The sequence below is a fragment of the Bacillus rossius genome, chromosome 6, assembly GCF_032445375.1.
Source record: "Bacillus rossius redtenbacheri isolate Brsri chromosome 6, Brsri_v3, whole genome shotgun sequence".
Lineage (NCBI taxonomy): Eukaryota > Metazoa > Arthropoda > Insecta > Phasmatodea > Bacillidae > Bacillus > Bacillus rossius.
In genome coordinates, this window is record NC_086334.1 from 22,182,972 (window position 1) to 22,206,680 (window position 23,709).

A 23,709-nucleotide genomic window follows, 5' to 3' on the forward strand; every position below is an offset into this window, starting at 1 on the left:
CTGTAGAATGGTGATTTTGTGCTAAATCTGCAAAACTCCCATATTTTTCTAACTGATAAAACTGATTTTGTACTGACGAAAGTGGCTTCAGAAAAGCTACTGTTAATATTGTAAAAATGTACTATGGTTTCTACAAACAAACTGAAGGTGCATTTCAAAACACTCGTAACTTTGACCTCTCGTAATATCCTGAATAATTGTACCAGAGAAGTTCTCTTGTATGTTAAAATGCTAGGGATAACGTTTGTGAGTTTGCATGTATGTGCTTTCATAAGGGAACATGGCTATTTATTTTATGAACATTCATGTTTACGAGAATTTAAGTTAATCGTAAGAATGAGTGCATAGCAGTCAAAACAAAATGTGGGTCACGATCTTAAGTGTTCAATCAATTACAATTTAATTGATGGTTTTGGAAACCTAACCATGATTTATTTATAAGAATATAAAATTTGGCACACTACCTCCAAAGTAATACATTTTTTTCTTTCGCATCCACAGCACATGTTATATTACTTAACTGAATTAACTCCTCCATTTTGATAATTTTCTATTGGCTACTGGTTCTAGGACACATCATGACATATAATGATGTTTTCTATGTCTTTTTGTAGACATGCTCTTAAAAAGGTACAGAAAAACAAGACTTCATTTTATAATCCACATGTCTCTCACCTTGTATTTTTCATTGTGAACCAGATTTTAAAGATATTAATTTTTATAAGTATAGGTATTTAAGTAGCCATTTTATTTTCTGTTATTAAAAATATATTCAGCTTAAGCACATTTCAAAAAAGTTAGATAGTTTTCAAGATACATCTTAATTTCTTATTTCCTAATTATTGAAGTAGAACTTCTTTGCTGAGAGGGCTACAATTTTCGAGTGTTATGAAAATTCCTATCACATGAGGGGAATACATAGTTAGGTACTGGGGAGGGGTGGGGGAATTGGTAGAGGAGAGTGCATCACCAGAGATGCCACTCATTTGATATCATACCCGAATCCTTACTATTCTCAATTATTATCTCTAGTTCAATAAAAAATTCTAATAATTTATTTCTATCTATAACTAATAAGCAAGAAGTTTTACTTGTCACATGTGGAATCCAAACACACTTTTTTTTTTTTTAATTTGCAAACATATATTGTTTAATATAAATGAGTGGTCAATATTCTATGGTAGAAATACTTAAAATATTAACCTTTCTTTTTTCACTTGTATAAACATGTGTACAATTTTTTTTTATTGAAATAAGACCATAATTTGATTAGAGCAAAAGTTCTATAGCCATCTTAAATGGTAGATGATAATATCATTCGATAAAAGAGAACACTATTAAAGGAATTAGGCATTAAATTGTATGGCAACTAACAGTCTTTTAAGTTTTTTTTTTTTTTCCTTTTCATTCAAAAACAGACTGGAAATACCTACATTCAGTTGTATCCTGTAAAACATGTATTACAAACTCACTATTACCTACATCAAGCAGACAGACAGGATGTATGTATGGATGGATGGATGGATGGATGGGTGGGTGCTTAATAACTTAAAAGTAAATAACATTTTTATAAACAGTATATTTAGTTCACAGTGATGTGAAAGTACTTACATTCATAACAAAAATATACCCGAAACAAGACAAGTAAAATAGGGTGAATATATTACATATATACAGAATTCACAAATTAATTGAGAATAGATCTCAATTTCACCTATTTTTTAATTTAAATTTATATATATTTTCTACAACTTTGGGTACAGGAAGAGTGCTGCATTTCGTAACTCGAAAGGGTGCAAAACATGTCTCCACATGCTTCTTGTTAATGTTTGCAGACAAGTCCAACAAGTATGGCATTGGTAGAAAAAAAATACATATATTAATAATTTTTTCCTTCTAGTAATTAAATCCAAGGGCATAGGGATGATAGGAACATAACTATCACAGTAAATAGCACAGCATAAATATATGTATAAGTTGCAAACAGAACTCTCCATATGAGAAAATACAATTAAAAAGCCAGGAAATCCAGACTAATACAAAAATACTGATTACCAAAAAAACATCACAAGCTTCGGAACACACTAATGTCACTCTATTACAAATTTTAAATAGGCCTACTGTGAATAATGTCTGCTGTAAAGCTATAGTACAAGTATATACATTTTTTTTAAAATAAGTATGACTTGCATATCAAAGTACTGTAGCCACTATAGTTAAAATTATGTACTTAATGTAACATTCAACTTTCACAACAAGCTATTAATATTAGCTACAGTGCCACTTTGAATAAAAAATATATACTGGACTGTCAAGATTGAGTTACCTACCTAACAGTCTCATTGATATTATTTTCCTGAAAACACAACTATTTAGTAGTCAATAAAATCTTAACATTTGTACGTGCATATAACCTTGTAGAACAACACAGTTGTATTGGTTAGTGGTATTGGTTCTTATGCCAAAAGCCATGTGACATAGCTATAACCTTTGTGATAGTACAAGTACAAGACACTCATTGAACTATAAGTATGGACAAGACTATATGATATATGATGAATTGTGATAAAACAGAAATAACACAACAAAACATGCCAAATGCAAGTTAATTGAACACCCTTCAAAATGCAACTAAAAACAGGAATTCAATATGAAATTTGTCAATACTTAACTCAAACCACAAAACTTTTACTTTTTATTATAGTAAATTCATTGAATGTTATTATTTAGAATTAATTTTGTACCATAATGTATAAAATAAATAGATTGGAAAAAATTTAATGTTTTTTGATCTTGCAGCTCTTATTAGAAGTTACAAATTAAACACTAATCATGTTAGCATATTTTTCAAACACACAAAAATTCACAGTTTTATTTTTCTGAGTAGTTATGTTCTAGACATGCTTATTACAAATTATTTCACTGTATAAGTGAATCATGTGCCAGACAAAATGAAACTATTTTGATGAAAGAAGTATTCCACATTTATGAATAAAAACATTTAAAAATAAAATCAATAACAAAGAAATCTCTTGCTTTAAAAACCAAATTTACCTAACAATAAAACCATACAATCTTGTCACTAGTCATAAGTATTTTGAAAATGATTTGTCAAGTTGACTGTGTCAAGTTAACTTGAGTGAACACACAAATAAAGACATACTCATTTTTATCAACATAAAAAAAAATCTTGCAATGGTATTGTGTGTGACATTATGTGCTTTAGTTAAGTTCAGTTTAAATGCCAGAACGCTCGTGGACATAATTTGTTTTGAACTTAACATACCTAACAAACACATCTATAAGTTACTAGTGTATGAGTTATGTACAATATTGGCCACACTGCTAAACTTTCACGCAACAGCTGTGTGTGGGATTGGATATCACGCCAATGTAGTCTCACCCATCTTTCTTGTTGAAGAGTCTTGTTCGTATCTTGCCCAGTGTTTCTTGCTGATTAGTAACAGAAGCATCAGAGCAGGCAAGTGGATTAGCGAAAACCTAAATAACTTGCGGGAGCTTTGGCTGTCAGCATTACGATAAAACTGCCAGGCTGAAACATTTACAAACACGAATAGCCTTTAATAAATATTGACCCAATATAAACAATTAAATTGTAGTATGTAAACTGCATGTACATATTGCATGGTTGCAGCTAGCTTGAAATTCCAATTACCTGACTTTTCCAGGTTTTCCAGACCTGAATTTAAAAATTTCCCTGACCTTTCACACACGAACAATCTTGCAGTGCCACTTGTTGTTAACACTTTTTTTGCAGGAAAAGAAGGTTATATGTGGCATTCAAATATCCCATTTTCATATTTCAAAATATGCATACCAAAATAAATTAATAATTACATAAAAATCCTCTTTTCTCAGAAGAAAACACCAGCACAGGATTTCAACTGCACCTATAATATGATTTTATTCAGTAGAACTCGCCCTATTAATTAATTATTGGTTATTCTAAATGAAAGCCTGATTTCTGGAAAAAATTACAAGTTGTGTTTTTAATTCCTGACATAATTTACAATATTTCAAGTTTTTTTAAAACAGCAGTTTACCACTCTAAATGATTAGGTTAGCTTTTATATACATATTACTATTAGTGCTCTGTAATAATCAGTTGGAATAGGTTGGCTACATTTAAAACATTTAAAAATAGTGCTGACTAGGTTTACTACATTAAAAATACTTTGAATGTATCTGAACGATTGATTATGAATAACATATTCCAGCTAACCTAACCTAAAATTTGATGTTAAAATGAAGAAAAAAAAAGAAAAAAAAGTACTGAAGTAGAAATCATTTAATAGAATAATGTGTTTAACCAAATAATTTAAATTAGTTATGTAATTTAAATTACAAATAATATAAACTATATTTATTTCATGTTTATCTAAGGTTGCCAGTTTCATAAGTTGGGGTTACCTGATTAAGAACGTTAATTTCACAAGTCACTCACTTCATACAAACACCCTTGAAGATTTGCTGATTATGGTCATAGCACAAAGTGTTGTTTTTCTATTACTTTTTTATTTTGAATTTTTAAATGATTCCCGATGCAATTTTTTTTCCCAACTGGTATCACAACATGTGTGGTCTGGTGCGTTTCATATTTTTGTTTAATATTAACACATAAGGTCTAACTCATCGTAACTTTATCTCTATTAATCTGCAGCAGGTAATCTCCAGAATTATTGTAAATAAATTCCATGTTGAATTATTTATTGACGAGACACGCCCATCAAAATAAATGACAGCGTAGTAAAATTTAAGCAGTTTGAGATCAAAATACGTGTTTGCAAACAATTTGAGTAAAGGCTATCAAACTTTTGTATAAAAATGTGTAAATACTGTTTCTTTCCTTGTTAAACTACATGTACACAGAAAAAAACCTGAGACTTCATTAAAAATAAAAAGGATCAATCTAAATGTGTTTAGTAAAACCCAAAATTTTACTTCTAGAGCAAAGTACGTAAATATAAAATATTTCAATCCCAACATAGCTTATAATGTTATAATACTTACCTAAAAGAATGAAGTAGCCATTCAAAGGCAAAGAGCCCACTGCAAAAGTCCATGTAGTAACATCCAGCAATGGGGAAGCAATCGACAAGCCTGCTAATCCAAAAGTGTATCGCAGAGCAGTTCGTCTGCACAAGCCTGAAAAATAAAAAAAATAACCAGGGTGGCCACTCTTCTGGGATAATAAAATTCCTGGTTTTTTCCAGGTTTTTTCAAGGGTGGTTTTTATCAATATTTGCATACAATTTGTATTTTTGTTACACAAAGCACACACAATATGATGTTTTATTGGCGTTAAACAATAGACAACTTAACTATAGGCTTAAAAATTAAACCAATGAACTTGCTTAAAACAAAACCTACCACCAACAAAAAAATTTATAATCTCACGTCACAAAAATTACTTGACACCAAACGCACGTGTTTTGCCCCTCTTGCGTGGCTGGCTAATGCTGTTCTTCCCATCCATGCTACCGATATTGATTTTAACATTACACAAATTGCAAATAGCGTTTGTCCTGCACTTTGGATCTTTCTCCACCCATTCAAACTCTTCCGTATATTTGTCATTGTATGTGGTGACCGAACTCGTTGACATTTTGATAGTCTGCGCCAATTACATGTTAGATTAAAAAATTCAAAACAACGTCCCGCACAACTAAACTTTTAAAAAAACTCGAGAAAAGTATCCGTGATACCGTGACGCAACACGAGCGCAATTAAAAACAAATATACATACAAAACTAGTGCTACCAACATGCCGTGCGAGAAATTACTACCACCCTACAACAACATTTTCATCCAAAATGCTGTTGCTTTTGAATACAGAAACATAATAAGTATGGAAGTCTGAATTGTTAACGGTTTCTTACGTACTACAAAAGTTTTTAAATGCAATATGAACAAAAAACTTTCACAAAATATAGCTCACGAGCATACTGTCGTGCTTCGACGGGTGGTGAACGTGCTCATTTAACAGCCGTATGTTATTGCGATCGTTACTTCATAAAAAAAAATCCCGGTTCTAATAAAAATTCCTGGCTGATTCCAGGTATTCCTGGTTTTTTTAAGAAATCCTGGCTATTTCCCGTATTTCCCGATTTCCCGGTTGGCTGGCCACCCTGATAACATACTACGGACAAAAAAAAAAAGGAATTTGAAAGTGATTCTGGGGGCATGCTAAGTTATGCCAATGTTTCTCCCATTAGCTTCACTCTTTAGCTGCTGAAAAAAGGAAATGCAATTTTTACCCAGAAAGTGAATAAAAATCAGTCAGTGGATGCTGGCAAGACTAACAAACATAGAGAAATAACATACAATATGTAAACAAGCATTTCTAGGAAGAAATAAAGACATGCTACTTTGAGGAAATGATTTTACAGATGACAGCACCAGTTTGACCATAGACATGCATCAAAGTGTAGGAAAATACTCCATTCGACAAAAGGTGCGTGCTTCAAGCAATGATAATGTGAAAAGCTTGGAAACATCTACTTCATGCATTTTCGTGCCTATTATTAGAATAGATGATTTAAAATATAAAATTTTGACCTCAAAAATCTCTTATGATTTGAATGTACTGCACTGAAAAATGTAAAAAGTTACAATCATGCCCGGCTAAGACAACGACTGTTCCTTTCACAAACAAAAACACTTTAAAAATCTTTCAATGACATTCGCAGGTATTTGGGTATGAAATTCTGTTAATAGTTATGTAATTATTCAAAGACTGTTACTCTTGACTTAAATAAACTAGTTTCACTTAATATTAAAGTTTATTCTTCTAACCACGACAAACTTACAGATTCTTTACAAAATAGGTTGGCAGAAAACACTCATCTTCGCCTATGTGCCTATGTGCCTTCATGAAATAATGTCCCTAGCAACTCCATAGTCTAGGTATGAAAATACATGGGAAATAAATCCCGGTGGACCAGCAAATCACCCACACGTCTAAATAAACGTCCAAAAATCTATGAAAAAACGAAGGTTGATACTTAACTGCAGCATGGTCTCGGCACCCAGACATGAAATTCTCCGCCCTTACAATCTTAAAATATATTTGTGAGTCACCGCCCCCCACGTCCTTACGGCACAGAACTTGAAAAATGACTGACGAAACTTAGCACATCACACAGTTTACATAAAAATTCACTTTTGTGGGGCCTTCCCCGAAATGCTGACTTGCTATTGGCTACAACACTTATTCTTACAATTACTATTCAGTGCTTTCCCGCTCAGTGAGCCTTCCCCTGGTTATTTCACAAGTCTCTGTACTTCTCTCACACCTTGGTCTCGTTTTAATTTAACACACAAGTCGGGAATTACCCAGTCCTAGCTTACATTCTTACACAGTGATAAATTATTGTTATCATTTCGGCGCCGCTGTGATGCTGCACATTTTTTTTAAATTTTACCTAAAGCATTGTCTTACGTTCTAGACACGTCACAACCACACCATGAATCATATAAGTAAAATTATATTTACAAAAAGAATACTTAAATGAAACAAGACATTTAAATCAACACTAACATACATAATAACCTAGCCAGCAAAAGGAAAACCAGTACAAATCTAGTTAACAGACTTTTCTAAATAAAAGTAATTAAATATCAAAATGAATTCAAAGAAATATTAATAATGATAGAATATAGATACAAAACTAGGTCACTGTGACCTTGAGTTAGCTGATTCCTTCTAACTGACAAAATATTATATTTCTTTCTTTTACAAGTACTTGTAGAAGCTGGGGAGGACAGGGTCTTGCAACGTTACAATGTGTCTCTAAAGTTCCCAAAAAGGTACTATATATAAGTCCAAAATAAGAGGTAAAACTTAAAGCAGAACCACCCAAAGTTCAGAGAAAACCAAGATGCGTACCTGGGTTGGTGACGGACATCATGCGGTATCCCGCTCGTGAGTAGTCTGGCCGCAAGTTCCACGAGAGAGCGTTGAAGTGGGGGAACTGCCACGCGTACAGTATGCCAGCCATCACCCACGCTCCAGGCCCGAGGGTGCCGTCACACCCAGCCCAGCCAATCATCGGCGGGATTGCCCCAACTGAACACCGCAGCCAATCCAATCATCAGGCAAAAAACAGTACAAGTACTTTCCAGTATTTAATAGCTATTCAGTAGAACCCTCAGTACTTACCTATTAATAAGTACACACAATTTTACCCTTTTAATAAGTTTTCCTTGTTAGTGTTAATAAATCTAAATTTCTATGTACATACCTTCAGAAACTAAACAGGGATTTACTGTACATATTTATCTGTGAAGAACTTAATCCTAACAGCAAATACTTACAAGAAAAATCTTTTATGATGACAGTACTTCTTACTCTGATGACAAATTAGTAATTTGATTAATTTCACTATTTAAATTTACAGCAGAATTTTGAGGTTTGCACCTCTTTCAATCGTTGCCATCTTGTAATGGCTTCCGTATGTTTCACCACCTTCTCCGATTCTTTAGTAATTAATTACTAGTACCATTTCATAGCATATGCCCATCATGCGATTCAAACAAACAGAGCATGTGCTACGAGCAAATACAATCTCACAATATTTATAGTTGTGCAGGGTACTCTTACAGTTTAGCCTTTATTAAACGCTACAATAAATGTATGTCGACCAATAGTTATTATTTTCTTTGGACTAAACACAGTAGCATTTTTGTTGAATACATATGAGCCATACTAATCTCACACATACGCAGACAAAACCATTAAACACCAAGTGACTGCGATCAGTCTTACCAACTGAGCCGACCCAAGTGTTGAGGATGCTGATTCTCTTCATGGGAGTGTACACCATGGTGTAGAGGGCCAAGTTACTGGCAGCCAGTCCGGCCGACAACTCGTTGACCCCCCAGTATAGAACAGACAGTCCTACAGTGCTGCACACGGCAGCGAATGTCACGGCGTGTAATGGTCTGCAAAAGCAACAGAAAAAAACTTAAAGCAATACACCTTACTAAAGCCATAATCATATATGCACAGAAATAACCCATAAACAAAGAGACTGCCCACTAGTCAAGGTATTTTCGCATATCGTCGGCTTGTAAATGACACACTTTACAGCAGAAGATAAACACTGTTATTCTGTACAGTTTAATACATTTTAAATAAATATATATTTATTTAATTTAGTTATTATTTTTGTGCTTGACCAAAGTTAAGATATGAGGTTGTCTACCTAATAATGCAATTTTTTTTATGTAAGGTTTTTATTCTAAGCCAACAATATATTGGACAACCAACATGAGATGGATGTTAGGCTGAAATGATGAAGGAAGAAACAATGAAATCGCAAAAAGTCCTAATTTTGAGTAGCTGGAAACTGAACAGGGACTGCAGAGGTAAAAACCTCAGAGTAAGCCTCAAATGTAATATTATTTCTACTGATAACATATTCTGTCATTTCATACACACAAATTTACTACACTAACACCAAAAAGTACGACAAAAACACCATTAAACACTCAAAAGGCCTGCAGTCATTATGGTAAACCAGTCTTCAGATGATGAGCAAACCTCACAAAAAAAACAAATGGCTATTCCATTTCTTTAACTTTAACGTTCTCAAAAGGCACATTCAAGATCATGTCTGTGCTGGATTTACTATCAATTTTGCAGGATTATCAAACACCAATACAAATTTAGTGGCAATATATAACAAAAACTAATACAGAACATTGATTTTTCAAGAAGTCGTAGTAAACTGCTCTACGGCAAGAAAGATATACACTCGGTGAACCACAAACGTGGGCAGCACAGTGGTACGACATGGAAATCGTACGACATGGAAATCGAAGTCAACAAATAACCTAACTCACTTTAAAATACGTAAGAAAATCATTCCATACCAGATTACAGCATCCTGCTTTATATTACTCTGGAATTTAATTACATGAGAAAAATATAATGCACTGTTGTAAAAAAAAAGTTAATTTAAATATGTTTATCCATACACATTGACTTGTACATCTCGTTAAACAAGACAAAAGGCGGAAGTGTTTGCAGACGTAAGTCAGTTTGTAAAATTCACAGCTTGCCATAGCAAGTCTAATTGGGGACAGCTGAGATGTATGCGGGGTTAGTTCATAGGTTTTATTCAGAAACTGCTGTGGTTAAGAATACACAGTCTAAGAGGAGTACTTTTGAACAGTGTAAAAAAGAATTTTATATTTGGGGATAATTGATGTGTAAAGGCTGCAGAAGTGGAAAAAGTACGGTCAAATAATCAACACTTTTTTTTCTCTTCATTTATCAGCTATATCATGAATTTATTTAATAATTAATTTCAACTGTTAGCATCAACATTTTTCAAAAGTATGAAAATTTTTCAATTCAAAAACTAATTTTGCTGTTCCGAAATTCTTTAAGTCTATAACCCACCTTAAGAACTAAATATGGCCTATTATTAAAAACAATAAATAACATGATGTCTACTTGCATGATAAAACCATTAATTTTCATTAAAGAAAAACCTACTAAGTAAAATAAAAGTACACATGATAACTTACGTTAGCAAACCTTTGACTAAGACTCTGTTTTTTGTTCTGGACATCTGCGAGTCAAAAGGCACTTCAAAGAACTGGTTTACTGAATTTGCGGCACAAGACATCAGACATGTTCCGCCAGAACACAGGAAGAATGTCTGAAAACTGAATGGCGATGGGGCCATGGCATATCCTGCCATAGACGTTATTACAACAAGAGCTGAAAAAGTACAGTATGAAGATCATAACAATACATTACCAGTTACAGTTAATACATTAACATATAAATCAAAATGCATACCAAAATATAATAGAAATACACAAAAAAGTGAATCAACAAAGCAAGTTGAGATACAAATAATACAAACTTATTTGACATATAGGTAACCAACAAAAAGTTAAAAATCAGATACTATTATTAACAGATTTAGATTTTACCTACATTTGTGCAGGTATCTTTATCGCAAACTATTATAGTGACATAATTTTGTAACTCAGAAATTATGTTAAAATCTCTTAGGAATGTTGTGCCGAAGCCTTGCTGTGTTAACAATATGTCTGTCCATTATTTAATTTAATTTTAGGTTGTTTAATGTCAAAATGTTACTGCACCCATACTTAAATGTACTTGAAATGTATTTAAACATATATTAGTATTGTAAATTGAATTTAACAGGAGCAGTGTCTTGGTTAAAATGTTTGTCAACAAGCACTCTTACCAGATTAGAAAACAAATTATTATCATTAACATACACTGGGAGTATTTTGAAAACAATTTGTTTTTGCTATTTTTTTCTTAATTAGCACAGTGAAAATTAAGATTTAAAAACTTGAAATATTTTTCTCTTCGAAACAGACTCGTAATCAAAATAGTGAAATCATCCCAATTATTCCACTAAATCACTGTTATAGTCGATCTTTAAACAAAAATGTTCTGTATGAAAATAATATTGCATCTAAAATGCTGGGGTATATTTAAATAGCACTCACATGTAAGTCGTATTTTTGAAAGCATCATGTAATGCTTTACAAGGCTTGCTGAATCCACAGTTATTGCACGCCATTGCTTGCCTTCTTCTACATTTGCTGCTTTGTTTTTCTTTGTTGTTGAAGGGGAGATTACCGTAGAAACGGCACCATTTGCGGCCAACACTGGCAGTTCTTGCTTGAGGGAAGCTGTTTGTCTAGGTTTTGCAACAACTGCAGATGAGGTTGGTGCTGATGACTTACCCACATACTGCAACAAAAATTAAAGTTAAATTTGTATTTTCAGATGAAAATGGCACAATAAGAGCGAATGCTTTTATCCGATGCTTTTGAAGGTGAAACCAGAGAGGGGTAGGGGAATAAAGTCAAAATATTAAAGCAATGCTGTTGTCTTTTTTGCACCTTGTTAACAGATACCAGCAGCACCCAAAACCACAATTTGCATGATGTAATATTTGTTAATTTTTGTCCTCCCACTCAATGACCCACCCACGTCTTACCTGCAACAGGACAGTATGGGCGGTGGTGGACAGTGCTAGCGGCAGTCTGGTTGCTGTCCTCCATGCTGTGCAAGGCAGCAATACCAGGACCATGGTAGCCCGGTGGCTCACTGCTCACACACAGCCGCTCATTCCAAACAGTGGTCCACCTAGCTGCCAGCCACAATAAAACCAATCAGTTCACCTGTTCACCTACAAGGCACCACACAAAATTAATGCAGTAGACTTCCAATAATCCAGCATTTTCAGGACCCTGCAGGTGCCAAATTACTGAGAATGCTGGATTATCGGGCGGTATCTCCCGCTGTCGTTAAACGCTAAGTTGAAGATCAATGTACATCTGTAAGATTGTGTTTGCCAGCAAAAATTGTTAATTGTTTAACACAAACACAAATACAAGCCAAAACTAAATTTGCTGTCAACAAAACACGAAGCTCTTCAACCACTTCCGAGCGATCCTGAACCATCCTGAATAATTCCAGGCCACACACAGCGCGTCTGACTACTAACTGTACATACTGTAAAAGCATTTTCAACCTTAGCTAACAATTATAGATTTTAGTTAAGGTTTTCTTGGTTGGCTCGAGTCCGTATATTCCTCGCTGGTGTTCGACCATAAGGAATTCCAGACTGTTGCATGTTATTCTAATGGAAGGCTACTGTACATCCTTTGAAGCCAACATGCTGTGGATTCACTCTGTAAAACATTCTGTAAGTAAGAACTGTGTTACAATGCTACAGGCAGCACACTCGGTGTAACTTTTTCCCCAGATATTGTTGTTTTATATACAACACGCCAAAAGAAATAGTGACTATTTCAAATAATAAAATCATTATAAAACATAAAATTTCAGTGGCAATGATGGTCATTCCAATTAAGAAGTTAAGTAATGTCCCATCCCTTTTGAATTGCATTTGCAACATTTTTTAAATTAGAAAATTTCCAGACAGACTGAAACTTACTGTAGCTAAACCATTTTTCAAAGATGGTAAAAATAAACTTGTGTTTTAAATTGTAGACCAACACTATTATATGTACATTATAGTGAGAATAATCTTCAAAAGATTATTATTATTATTTCACTACAAATAATAGTAAGTAGCCTTTTGATTTTTTTTAAAACAATATGTCAACTGATAATAAAACTTTTTAGTTGATTAGTAAAATTATTCCAAGACTTAATGACAAACAGTACACTAGATATTATAAGCGATCTCAAAAAATCAATTGATTGTGTAAGTCAATCAATTCTCTTTATTTTTTAAAAGGGCAATTTTAAACTTCACTAGAAACATATGTATGTAAAATAGATCCAAGAAAGATAATTTTACTAATTTCTCCCCAGGGCCCTATTTCATAAACACAGTAATAATATTAGTTCCTAAATAGTAGTGAAATAAAAAGTAGCTATTAGTGTAGAAATTTGTGTTTCATAAACAAAGTTGAAGGACTGCTAAAATAGTTCACTATTTTTATTAGTTTAATAGTCAGCTGATGTTGGTGGGTAATATTTTGATGTTTACATTTTTGAACATTGTGTAAACATGGCTAAAAGAGAACTTAAAAACAGGAAATATGAAAATTTTCTGAGGAAAATTTTGGAGAATAAAGATGTTCTGTTTGGTGCATTTTCTGGCACTTTAACAAAAGATGTGAAGAAGTTGTGTTGGACAGAAATACGTGATTATGCAGTAGCAATCGGTTTAGTCACAAACGACAAAGACTATGCATACATCAGAGACAGCACTTGGCCAAATCTCAGAAATAGAACAGTGGTAAGTACTTAGAAAATATTTAAATGTAACTGTTTATAATTTTAACACTTCAATTGACTTTAAAAAGGATAAACATTTTGCTTTTAAATGTAATGATGTATATAGGTTATGGGTTAGGTTGTAGGCATGCAAGGCATGTAACAAGCATATGAAACTTCTCCCTTCCAAAAGGAAGTACCGGTAGTGATTTATTTTTACGTTTAATACAAAATGCGGTTATAGACAGTGCTTTATATTTTTTTACAGGCAAAACTCGATAGGTCCATTAACTCTTTGAAGGGCAGAAATTTTGATCGAAAAAATACCTGTGAAGGGCGGAAATGGCGAGCAAAAAAATACCTGACAGGGGCAGAGAAAAAAAAATTCACGAATTAATTTCAACTGACTTATATTTAAATATTTATTACTTTTTATGTATACTACTGTGAAACATTCTTAAAATAACTTGTAAACAATCATAATCTATGATCATGAAAAGTGGTTAGACAACTAACCACAGCCCCACTAGGCAATCAAATGTAACAAACAGTACAGTAATGTTTTGTTTATAACCAACACTTTTCCAAGTAACTTTATCCTTCCATAACAGTTAAGCTATTTACTGTGATAACTTCTAAAACATTCCTTTCCTGCTCTAAGGCATAGGGGCACTTTACATACAGTGCACATCCACACAGTACGAACTGGTTTCTTCCTAGAACTGCAGACTGCACATCTCCTTGATGTTGAATGAACCGGTTGGTGCCCGCTGCTTTCATGGCGAATACTCTTGTCTACAAATGGTTTATGTGTCTTGATTGCGACTGGAGACATTCCTTTGCTTCCAGATGGAGTGGATGCTATCACAGCAACTATTCTTGGAGCTAGCAACCCTTTGTAAACCTCCCGACGAAAATCTTTGTTTGTAAATTGTTCTACAGGAAGTTCCTTGTGCATTATAAATGCGTTCGTAACACAACAGTCGATGAAATGAAAAAACAACCTCATCCACCACTTCTTACTTTTCCTGTTGATCGCATAATCTGATTTGAGTCTATCAAAGTTATCGACAAAATTCATGTGTGAGTTGTAGTCTTTCAAAACCTGAGGGCACTTGATGGTTGTTACAGTTCCATCTTTCATTTTGCGGTTGACAGAAGAAACATCCAGTGGATCATGGCATGTTGAAATCAAGTTCACTGCCTTGTTGTCCTTCCATCTGTACACAGCCACTCCATCTTCACTAACACGACAATCAAATTCACCCCTTTCAAGTTGTTTCTCATCCTTCAGTGCAGGTAGGTGTTTTCTTCTAGGGTTTATTGTTCCACACGCATATATTTCACTTTTTGACTTCAGGTTGCTGAACAGATCATAAGAAGAAAAATAATTGTCCATGAAAACAATGTGATGACAACCTTCGAGACCACTTAACAAATTTTGAACAACTTTTGCACCTAACCCTACTTCTGTTGCCCCTAATGTCTTTCCTGTGTAAATGTCAAACTTCAAATTGTAGGATGACTCATCGCACAACATCCATGACTTATAGCCCCGTTTTATAGGCTTATCTCGCATATACTGCTTGAGGGACGACCGCCCCTTGAACTTTACCATCGACTCATCAACTGCCAGTTTCTGGTGAGGTTGGTAACATTCAAAAAATTTTTTCGAAAGATGATCCAGCAAAGGCCGAAGCTTGTATAATTTGTCATAGCTTACACTATTTCTGTCTGGAGCTACGGTGTTGTCATTTAGATGCAGATGGCTCAAAAGGAAGCTAAATCTTTTCACAGTCATTAGTTTAGAAATGTAATTCTCACCGAGGTCAGGTTCAGAACTCCAATAGTCTCTATAGCTTGGTTTTTTGGTTATGCCCATGTATAAATTTATCCCAATAAATGTCCTGATTTCACATGCATCAGTAGGGACAAATTGTTTTCCTGTTTGGGTAGCATAAAGGTTTGTCTGAAATACAATATGGTTGATAAGCGTTTCATCAAAATACTCACAAAAGAGGTCCAATGGCTTGATATTTGCTTTGTTCTTTATTCTTGCTGCTACACCACTTTCTTTTGTGAAGGGAGGCACTGGAAGAACACGAGTATCTTGGGTCCATGTAACTGCGAAGCTGGATGAAGCTGTACGAGAGAGTACTTTAGAAACATTTGGCACATCACTGTCACTTTGTTCAGATTCACTGCTGCTTGACACTGTGTTGAAAACTTTTTCTTTGTTCAAATTCTTATTTATGTAAGTAGGATCAGATGAACTGTCATCGGAGTCTATGACACTATCTTCTTCTGAAGGTATTTCTTCAAACAGTAAACGGTAAATTTCATCCTCCGATAAACCTTTTTGCCGAGGCATATTAGATCTGTTATTTATGCTGAAGTTCTGGGAGGGCAGTGGTTAGCAGCACTAACCACATGCAAATACGCTGTCTGGAATAGAAACGAACATTTGTAAGTGCCCAAATACTATTAAAACATTTATATAAACACATTAAATATAAAAGCAAACACTTACCACACATATAATAGTAAAATTCCTAGTAAAAAGCACTATAATACGTAGCAACGCAAGAAACAATGGCGAGTCTGAGTAAAGTGGTGGCTCGAGTAATAAACAGGACATATAAATGTGGCGCGGTACTGTTCCTGCCATCTGTTGGGTCGCAGGACAACTACAACGTGTGGTTAGAGAGAATCGCCGCGACCCGTAAAAGGGAGCACACGAAAATAATGTGGTTAGAGGAAGTAACCACCGCCCACATAACGACTTTATTTTTGTGGTTAGCTACAGTAACCACCACCCATAAAACAGTATCATATTGGTGGTTAGTTGAGGTGACCCGCACCCTTCAAAGAGTTAAAAGTGGGGCTGGTGGTGATGTCCACAGCAAGCTGGATGTCACGGACCAGTTGATTGTGGAAATAATTGGCAGATCGTCCCCTGTTTTGAGAGGATTAGGAGTTCCTGATTCCTTTGAAGTAAATCAGGAAATAGAAGGACACAATCCTGTTGAAAATGATATACCATGTGCAAATGTCCAGATATGTGATCACGATAATGCCAACCACGGGCATCATTCTAACGAATTGAATGTGAATGTGTATCAAAATCCTTCACCAGTTGCTTCTTCGGGAAAGACTACGAACGAAGAAATCTGTGAGTAGGCCTGCCCCAATTTTAATTAAATATTGGTAAATTGTTTCCTTAAAAATATTTATTATTGTGACATTAATTTGTTTTAGGTTCAAGACCATTGAAAAAGAGAAGGGTAATCGTGAGAACCTTGGAAAATAAAAAATGTTTAGAAGAACTTAAAATAAGAAAAACGAAGCTAGAAGTAAGGAAACTGCAACTGGAGATTTGGGAAACAGAGAACCGGCTGTGTTCAGCATTGTGAACTTACACAGGATATCAAAAATGTCATTGACAATTGTAATGATGCATCCCAGCAAGATAAGACAGAGATTGTTATTGTTAACAATGGACAATATACAGTAAATGATGATGGCAATATGCTATTACTTAAAGAATGTTAAACATTAAAAAAAAGTAAATCATAATAACACTGAAAAGTTAGGAATGGTTGGAGTTTGTTCCTAAATACTTATTTTTTAAACAACAATGTTTTTTTCCCATAAAAATTATTGTACATTGTATTGACATTATATACTTTAACTTAAATACATGACTTGAACATCTGGCCGCCCCACATTTTTCATTGTGAGAAGTGTTAAGTTTGTGCCTTATCTTCTATTCTGAAAATGCCTGTAAAAATATTGCAGTTTTTCTCGTGCTTGTATGATATTCTGCTGGACATCTTCATCATTATCGTAATCTTCTAGTTGTACATGATTTTCCTCAAATTCATTAGCAAACCACTCATTTTCTTCCAAGAAATAATTTTCTTTTGATAGATTGCTTAATACAACACAACATTTGACTATATTGCATGCAAAAACAGGATGAATGCGCATATAGTTCAAACAAGGGAATTTTTCCTTCAGTTTACCTATTGCACATTCTACAACACGTCGTGATTGCTTATGTGCACGAAGGAATCTTAGTTATGACTGATCATCCACATTTTGTAATACAGGAGGAATCAGCCATGTTTTCAAGGGATTAATAGAGTCTCCAAGAAGCACTCCACTAGGGAAAGGTCTCCAACCCATTTCCATTCTGTCGAACAAAGAACTATTCCTTAGAACACGTGCATCACTTACACTTCCAGGCCAATTAGCGCAAACATAGTAGAACTGGAGGTCTGGACCTGCTACTAACATAACATTTAACGAATGATTACCATGTCGATCAACATAAGCTTGTTCGTCTTCAGAAGGGGCATCGATTTTGATGAGGGTTCCATCCAGTGCACCACAAATAAGTGGCATACCTGCTATTTCACTGAACTTATGTACAATGTCAGTAACATTTTCGGGCCAGCACACAGTATTTGCAAGTAGGGTGTTATTCACTGCAGTGACTACTTTGTCAATTGCTCTACAGACAGTAGCTTTAGAAACATTGTGCATGTCTGCTATGCAGTGGTATTGCACACCACTACCAAGCCAGTGTAGTGCTATTTGCAGTTGTTGCTTAGGTGAAAGTGCCTGGTTCCGTGCTGTTGGATGGAATAAAAAAGGTTCAATGCTTGTGAGCACATATAATTAAAAACACCACGTGTTAACCTAAAACGTTCATTGTACTCATATGTTTCCTCTAACAACGTATAGGTTTTCCTTTCTTGAAAATGTCTCGGGCGTCTTACTATTACATTATCATCTTCACTTCCACTAGAATCTGAGGATTCCATTTTCTTTGTTAAATTTTTGTACTACACAAACAGATACCACTGCTGTTCTCTAAGAATTGATGACTCTTAAAATTATTTATTATAAAGCCAAGACTGATAAATTTCAGTGCTAATAATCAGTGCAATATATTAGTGTTTGAAGTTTATGAAACACTCTTGATTTTGAACTCATTTTATCACTCATTATTAGGAGTCCTACACTACTAGCTACTTTTTTACACTACTAGTTTTATGAAACAAAACTTATAATTAGCAGCTACTTCTATGACTCCTAACTCCTAATTATGAGACTAATAAGTTTTATGAAATAGGGCCCAGGGCCCTATTTCATAAACACAGTAATAATATTAGTTCCTAAATAGTAGTGAAATAAAAAGTAGCTATTAGTGTAGAAATTTGTGTTTCATAAACAAAGTTGAAGGACTGCTGAAATAGTTCACTAATTTTATTAGTTTAATAGTCAGCTGATGTTGGTGGGTAATATTTTGATGTTTACATTTTTGAACATTGTGTAAAAATGGCTAAAAGAGAACTTAAAAAAAGGAAATATTAAAATTTTCCAGAATAAAGATGTTCTGTTTGGTGCATTTTCTGGCACTTTAACAAAAGATGTGAAGAAGTTGTGTTGGACAGAAATACGTGATTATGCAGTAGCAATCGGTTTAGTAATAAACGACAAAGACTATGCCAATTGCCCCACAGACAGTAGCTTTAGAAACATTGTGCATGTCTGCTATGCAGTGGTATTGCACACCACTGCCAAGCCAGTGAAGTGCTATTTGCAGTGGTTGCTTAGGTGGAAGTGCCTGGTTCCGTGCTGTTGGATGGAATAAAAAGGTTCAATGCTTGTGAGCACATAATTAAAAACACCACGTGTTAACCTAACACGTTCATTGTACTCATATGTTTCCTCTAACAACATATAGGTTTTCCTTTCTTGAAAATGTCTCGGACGTCTTACTATTACATCATCATCTTCACTTCCACTAGAATCTGAAGATTCCATTTTCTTTGTTAAATTTTTGTACTTCACAAACAGATACCACTGCTGTTCTCTAAAAAATTGATGACTCTTAAAATGATTTATTATAGAGCCAAGATTGATAAATTTCAGTGCTAATAATCAGTGCAATATATTTGTGTTTGAAGTTTATGAAACACTCCTGATTTTGAACTCATTTTATCACTCATTATTAGGAGTCCTACACTACTAGCTACTTTTTTACACTACTAGTTTTATGAAACAAAACTTATAATTAGCAGCTACTTCTATGACTCCTGACTCCTAATTATGAGACTAATAAGTTTTATGAAATAGGGCCCTGACTCCTAATTATGAGACTAATAAGTTTTATGAAATAGGGCCCAGGGCCCTATTTCATAAACACAGTAATAATATTAGTTCCTAAATAGTAGTGAAATAAAAAGTAGCTATTAGTGTAGAAATTTGTGTTTCATAAACAGAGTTGAAGGACTGCTAAAATAGTTCACTAATTTTATTAGTTTAATAGTCAGCTGATGTTGGTGGGTGATATTTTGATGTTCACATTTTTGAACATTGTGTAAAAATGGCTAAAAGAGAACTTAAAAACAGGAAATATGAAAAAATTTCGAGAATAGAGATGTTCTGTTTGGTGCATTTTCTGGCACTTTAACAAAAGATGTGAAGAAGTTATGTTAGACAGAAATTCGTGAATATGTAGTAGCAATCGGTTTAGTCACAAACGACAAAGACTAAGCCAATTGACCTACAGACAGTAGCTTTTTAGAAACATTGTGCATGTCTGCTATGCAGTGATATTGCACACCACTACCAAACCAGTGTAGTGCTATATGCAGTTGTTGCTTAGGTGAAAGTGCCTGGTTCCGTGCTGTTGGATGGAATAAAAAAGGTTCAATCCTTGTGAGCACATAATTAAAAACACCACGTGTTAACCTAAAACGTTCATTGTACTCAGGGCCGCAACTAGAGTCTCTGGCACCCGGGAAATGAATGGATTCATGTGCCCCCCCCCCCCCCCAATCCTCTTTTTTTGCACATACCACACCAATAAAGCGGGGGGTCCGGGGGCCCTCCCACGGAAAAATGGTGCTATTTAAGCATTTTCCATACCTATATGTAACAGCTTCTGTGCTAATGTAACTTTCATGCATGAAACCACTATGTCCATAAAGTAGTCCGTATAATCACTAGATGTTCATTAAATATGTTGAGATGTTATATTGTAAATCAGATTAGACATTCCTGGCATGCAAGTTAAAAAACGTTTTACCAGTTACCAGTTGTAGTAGGAATTACAATGCAAGCGATTTCGGCGCCCCCACAGCTTTGCGCCCGGGGCGTATGCCCCGCTTGCTCCCCCCTAGTTGCGGCCCTGATTGTACTCATATGTTTCCTCTAACAACGTTTAGGTTTTCCTTTCTTGAAAATGTCTCGGTCGTCTTACTATTACATCATCCTCACTTCCACTAGAATCTGAGGATTCCATTTTCATTGTTAAATGTTTGTACTTCACAAACAGATACTACTGCTGTTCTCTAAAAATTGATGACTCTTAAAATGATTTATTATAATGCCAAGATTGATAAATTTCAGTGCTAATAATCAGTGCAATATATTTGTGTTTGAAGTTTATGAAACACTCTTGATTTTGAACTCATTTTATCACTGATTATTAGGAGTCCTACACTACTAGCTACTTTTTTACACTACTAGTTTTATGAAACCAAACTTATAATTAGCAGCTACTTCTATGACTCCTGACTCCTAATTATGAGACTAATAAGTTTTATGAAATAGGGCCCAGGTGAAAATATTAAGGCTACATATTTCTATTGTTTTTCTGGTTCCGGGTATTTAAAAATAAATTTAATGAAGTAAATTTGTAGGATTTTCCAGCTGTGGGACATCAGAAAATAACCTGTAGTGACCGTGATGTGATGCAATTAGCTAAAATAATTATCAATACAGACATTTTACAAACAGCATATAACATGCTGCCCTAGTATAACAAATCTGGTGGCTAAATTTAGTAACAAAACACAAGAAGCTACACTCCCTTGTAACGTATCCAATGTATTTTAGCGTAAAATATTAAAATAAAGTAAGCAGTTGAATGCTTTTGTTAAGCAAAACTGTACTAGAAATAAAATATATTTAATTTTGAAAATTTGCACGATAAAACTTTGATATAAATTAAATACCTAAGCAATAAGAAAAAATTACAGTTTAATATTATGTACTCTAATTTGGGTGTGAAGTTAGTTTGTAAAAGTACCCCACGATTAATAAACAAATTCTACTGTTGGACTTGGCTATGTTAAAATGTTTCTACAAAATCAGCCAATGGATATAACAAAGGATGGCAATGGAATTTACCCTGTTGGCCTGGCCTTGCACTCTACAAACTCTACCTTCACTAAAAATGTAAAACGCAATGTTTACCTGAAAATATAAACACAACATTAAATCTATTGATATACTAAATACGATAATTATAAAACTCATTAGAATATCTAGTAAATAATACCAATGGAAAGTAACACCTGTCAACTATTTCAGATAACATGTCACGTTAAAAGCGCATACCTCACGTCCAGATAACTACGAATAATTACTTTTTTTCCTACTGAATACATGTACAATACAAATCGCTATAACCATCATAGAATTAACCAGGAGATAAATATTATTACCAATATATCATCAGACGTAAATCCAACATAACCTCAACTTGCTCCTCCATAGAAATTAAAATATCTGTGTAGTATAATCTTTGTAGACAATAGCGTTCATCGTTGACCTAACGTTTGTTCGATTTAGTACCTTTGATACTCTACATGTGTCTAGATGTAGTTAAACGACGCGTGGCCACAAATGTTGACGATGAAAATAATGGAAGTGTTTTATAAGTTACATGGTTAAGCGTTTTATAAATACCCCAATAAAAACACATACTAAAACTAATCCAACAAATGGAAACTTAAAATAGTTTAAAGAAATGTCTTAAAATGTCTATGTTCAATAATATGTTTAACAAAAATGAGTGATAATTTTAATAATTTGACTAAAATTGTCATTACTGTCACCGTGTGATAGTTCATTTGGCGTCTTACTCAACGACCATATAGCTTACTGCTCCAGGTAGTCTTCGAACCCCAGGCCTATAATGTGTGTGAGAAATGTGAAAAAAAAAAAAATAATAATTTTTTTTCCAAGTTCTTTTTCTCGTCGAGTTAGTAGTTGTCAGGATAAATTGAAGTCACTTTTTAACTTCGTAAATGCCATATTTTTCCGCCCAAAATATCGTGGAAAATAAGTTTGAAAACATCGTATGACAGATAGTAGGAATGAATTAGAATCTCCGTCATTAGAGTAGCTTTCATTTAAAACAAAAAGTCATTATAACCCGTTAACACAATGCACACTAACTTCAGCCAATGTTTTAGGTGTCTAATCATTATGTGGCAACAATTAGCTGAAGAAAATAAAAAGGTTTCACACAGTTAGCATGTAAAAATATATATGTGGCAACCCCTGATTATTCTATAGAAAATGATTCTCAAAGGACACTTTTTAGGGTTCAGTAACATCATTCCATGTCCTTGGCCAGGAATTGACTGCGACCGAATGCATGTCAAACGATTAAGGCCCTGCCACATTTACGCAGTCACCTTTGACTGATGCGTCGGAGCTGATAGTATAAATACGGATTTTGCATTTGGTTCACATGACCTATGACATCAAATTATGATGATACAGTCGCATGAATAGAATCTATGTAACAAGAGCTCGTGAACTTGAACTTCCGAGGCCAAACAGCACCATCAGCATCTCTGCCATGAATAATATTCGCCAATGAAGAGCATGATGAGTATAAACAAACTGTAAAATCGCACGGAAAAAATTATTTCTTAACAAATGTTCAAATTGTTTGTTGAAATAATTTAGTCTGTCGTAGTCGCAGATATCATAACCCCTGTATTGCTGGTCTGCTCTCTGTACTAGGGTCGGGGTTCGTGCCTTGTGGCGGGGGGAAAACACTACTATCCGCACTACAAATAAAAGTTTGCCAGTTTGGATACAGCTTGTTTAAATAATCCCTC

General features: G+C 34.3%; 1 protein-coding gene across 3 annotated transcripts; it reads right to left on the bottom strand.

Annotated features, from left to right (window-relative positions):
• Positions 1-1,559: 1,559 nt before the first annotated feature.
• On the bottom strand, positions 1,560-22,441 carry LOC134532842 (protoheme IX farnesyltransferase, mitochondrial). 3 transcript variants are annotated; one of them, XM_063369808.1, is made up of 8 exons: positions 22,300-22,441; positions 12,021-12,173; positions 11,524-11,770; positions 10,558-10,753; positions 8,789-8,964; positions 7,910-8,089; positions 5,032-5,166; positions 1,560-3,553 (listed from the first exon to the last, which is right to left on the bottom strand). In XM_063369808.1, the coding sequence occupies exons 2-8, from the start codon at positions 12,111-12,113 to the stop codon at positions 3,384-3,386; spliced, it is 1,197 nt and encodes a 398-aa protein (XP_063225878.1). In that variant the 5' UTR covers positions 12,114-12,173; positions 22,300-22,441; the 3' UTR covers positions 1,560-3,383. The 3 variants fall into 3 exon arrangements, with proteins under 3 accessions (XP_063225878.1, XP_063225881.1, XP_063225880.1); XM_063369811.1 differs by having other exon boundaries at positions 22,193-22,315; XM_063369810.1 differs by lacking the exon at positions 22,300-22,441 and adding an exon at positions 14,457-14,545.
• Between the last annotated feature and the right edge of the window lie 1,268 nt (positions 22,442-23,709).

Bases quoted from the DNA above. Each gene is read 5' to 3' on its own strand.
- LOC134532842 (XM_063369808.1), bottom strand. From the start codon at position 12,113: ATGGTCCTGGTATTGCTGCCTTGCACAGCATGGAGGACAGCAACCAGA. The intron at 8,965-10,557 runs GTAAGTTATCAT...TTGCTTTTGCAG, and splicing joins TTAGTCAAAGGTTTGCTAAC to ACCATTACACGCCGTGACAT. The intron at 3,554-5,031 runs GTAAGTATTATA...TAAATGTTTCAG, and splicing joins TGGCTACTTCATTCTTTTAG to CCTGGCAGTTTTATCGTAAT.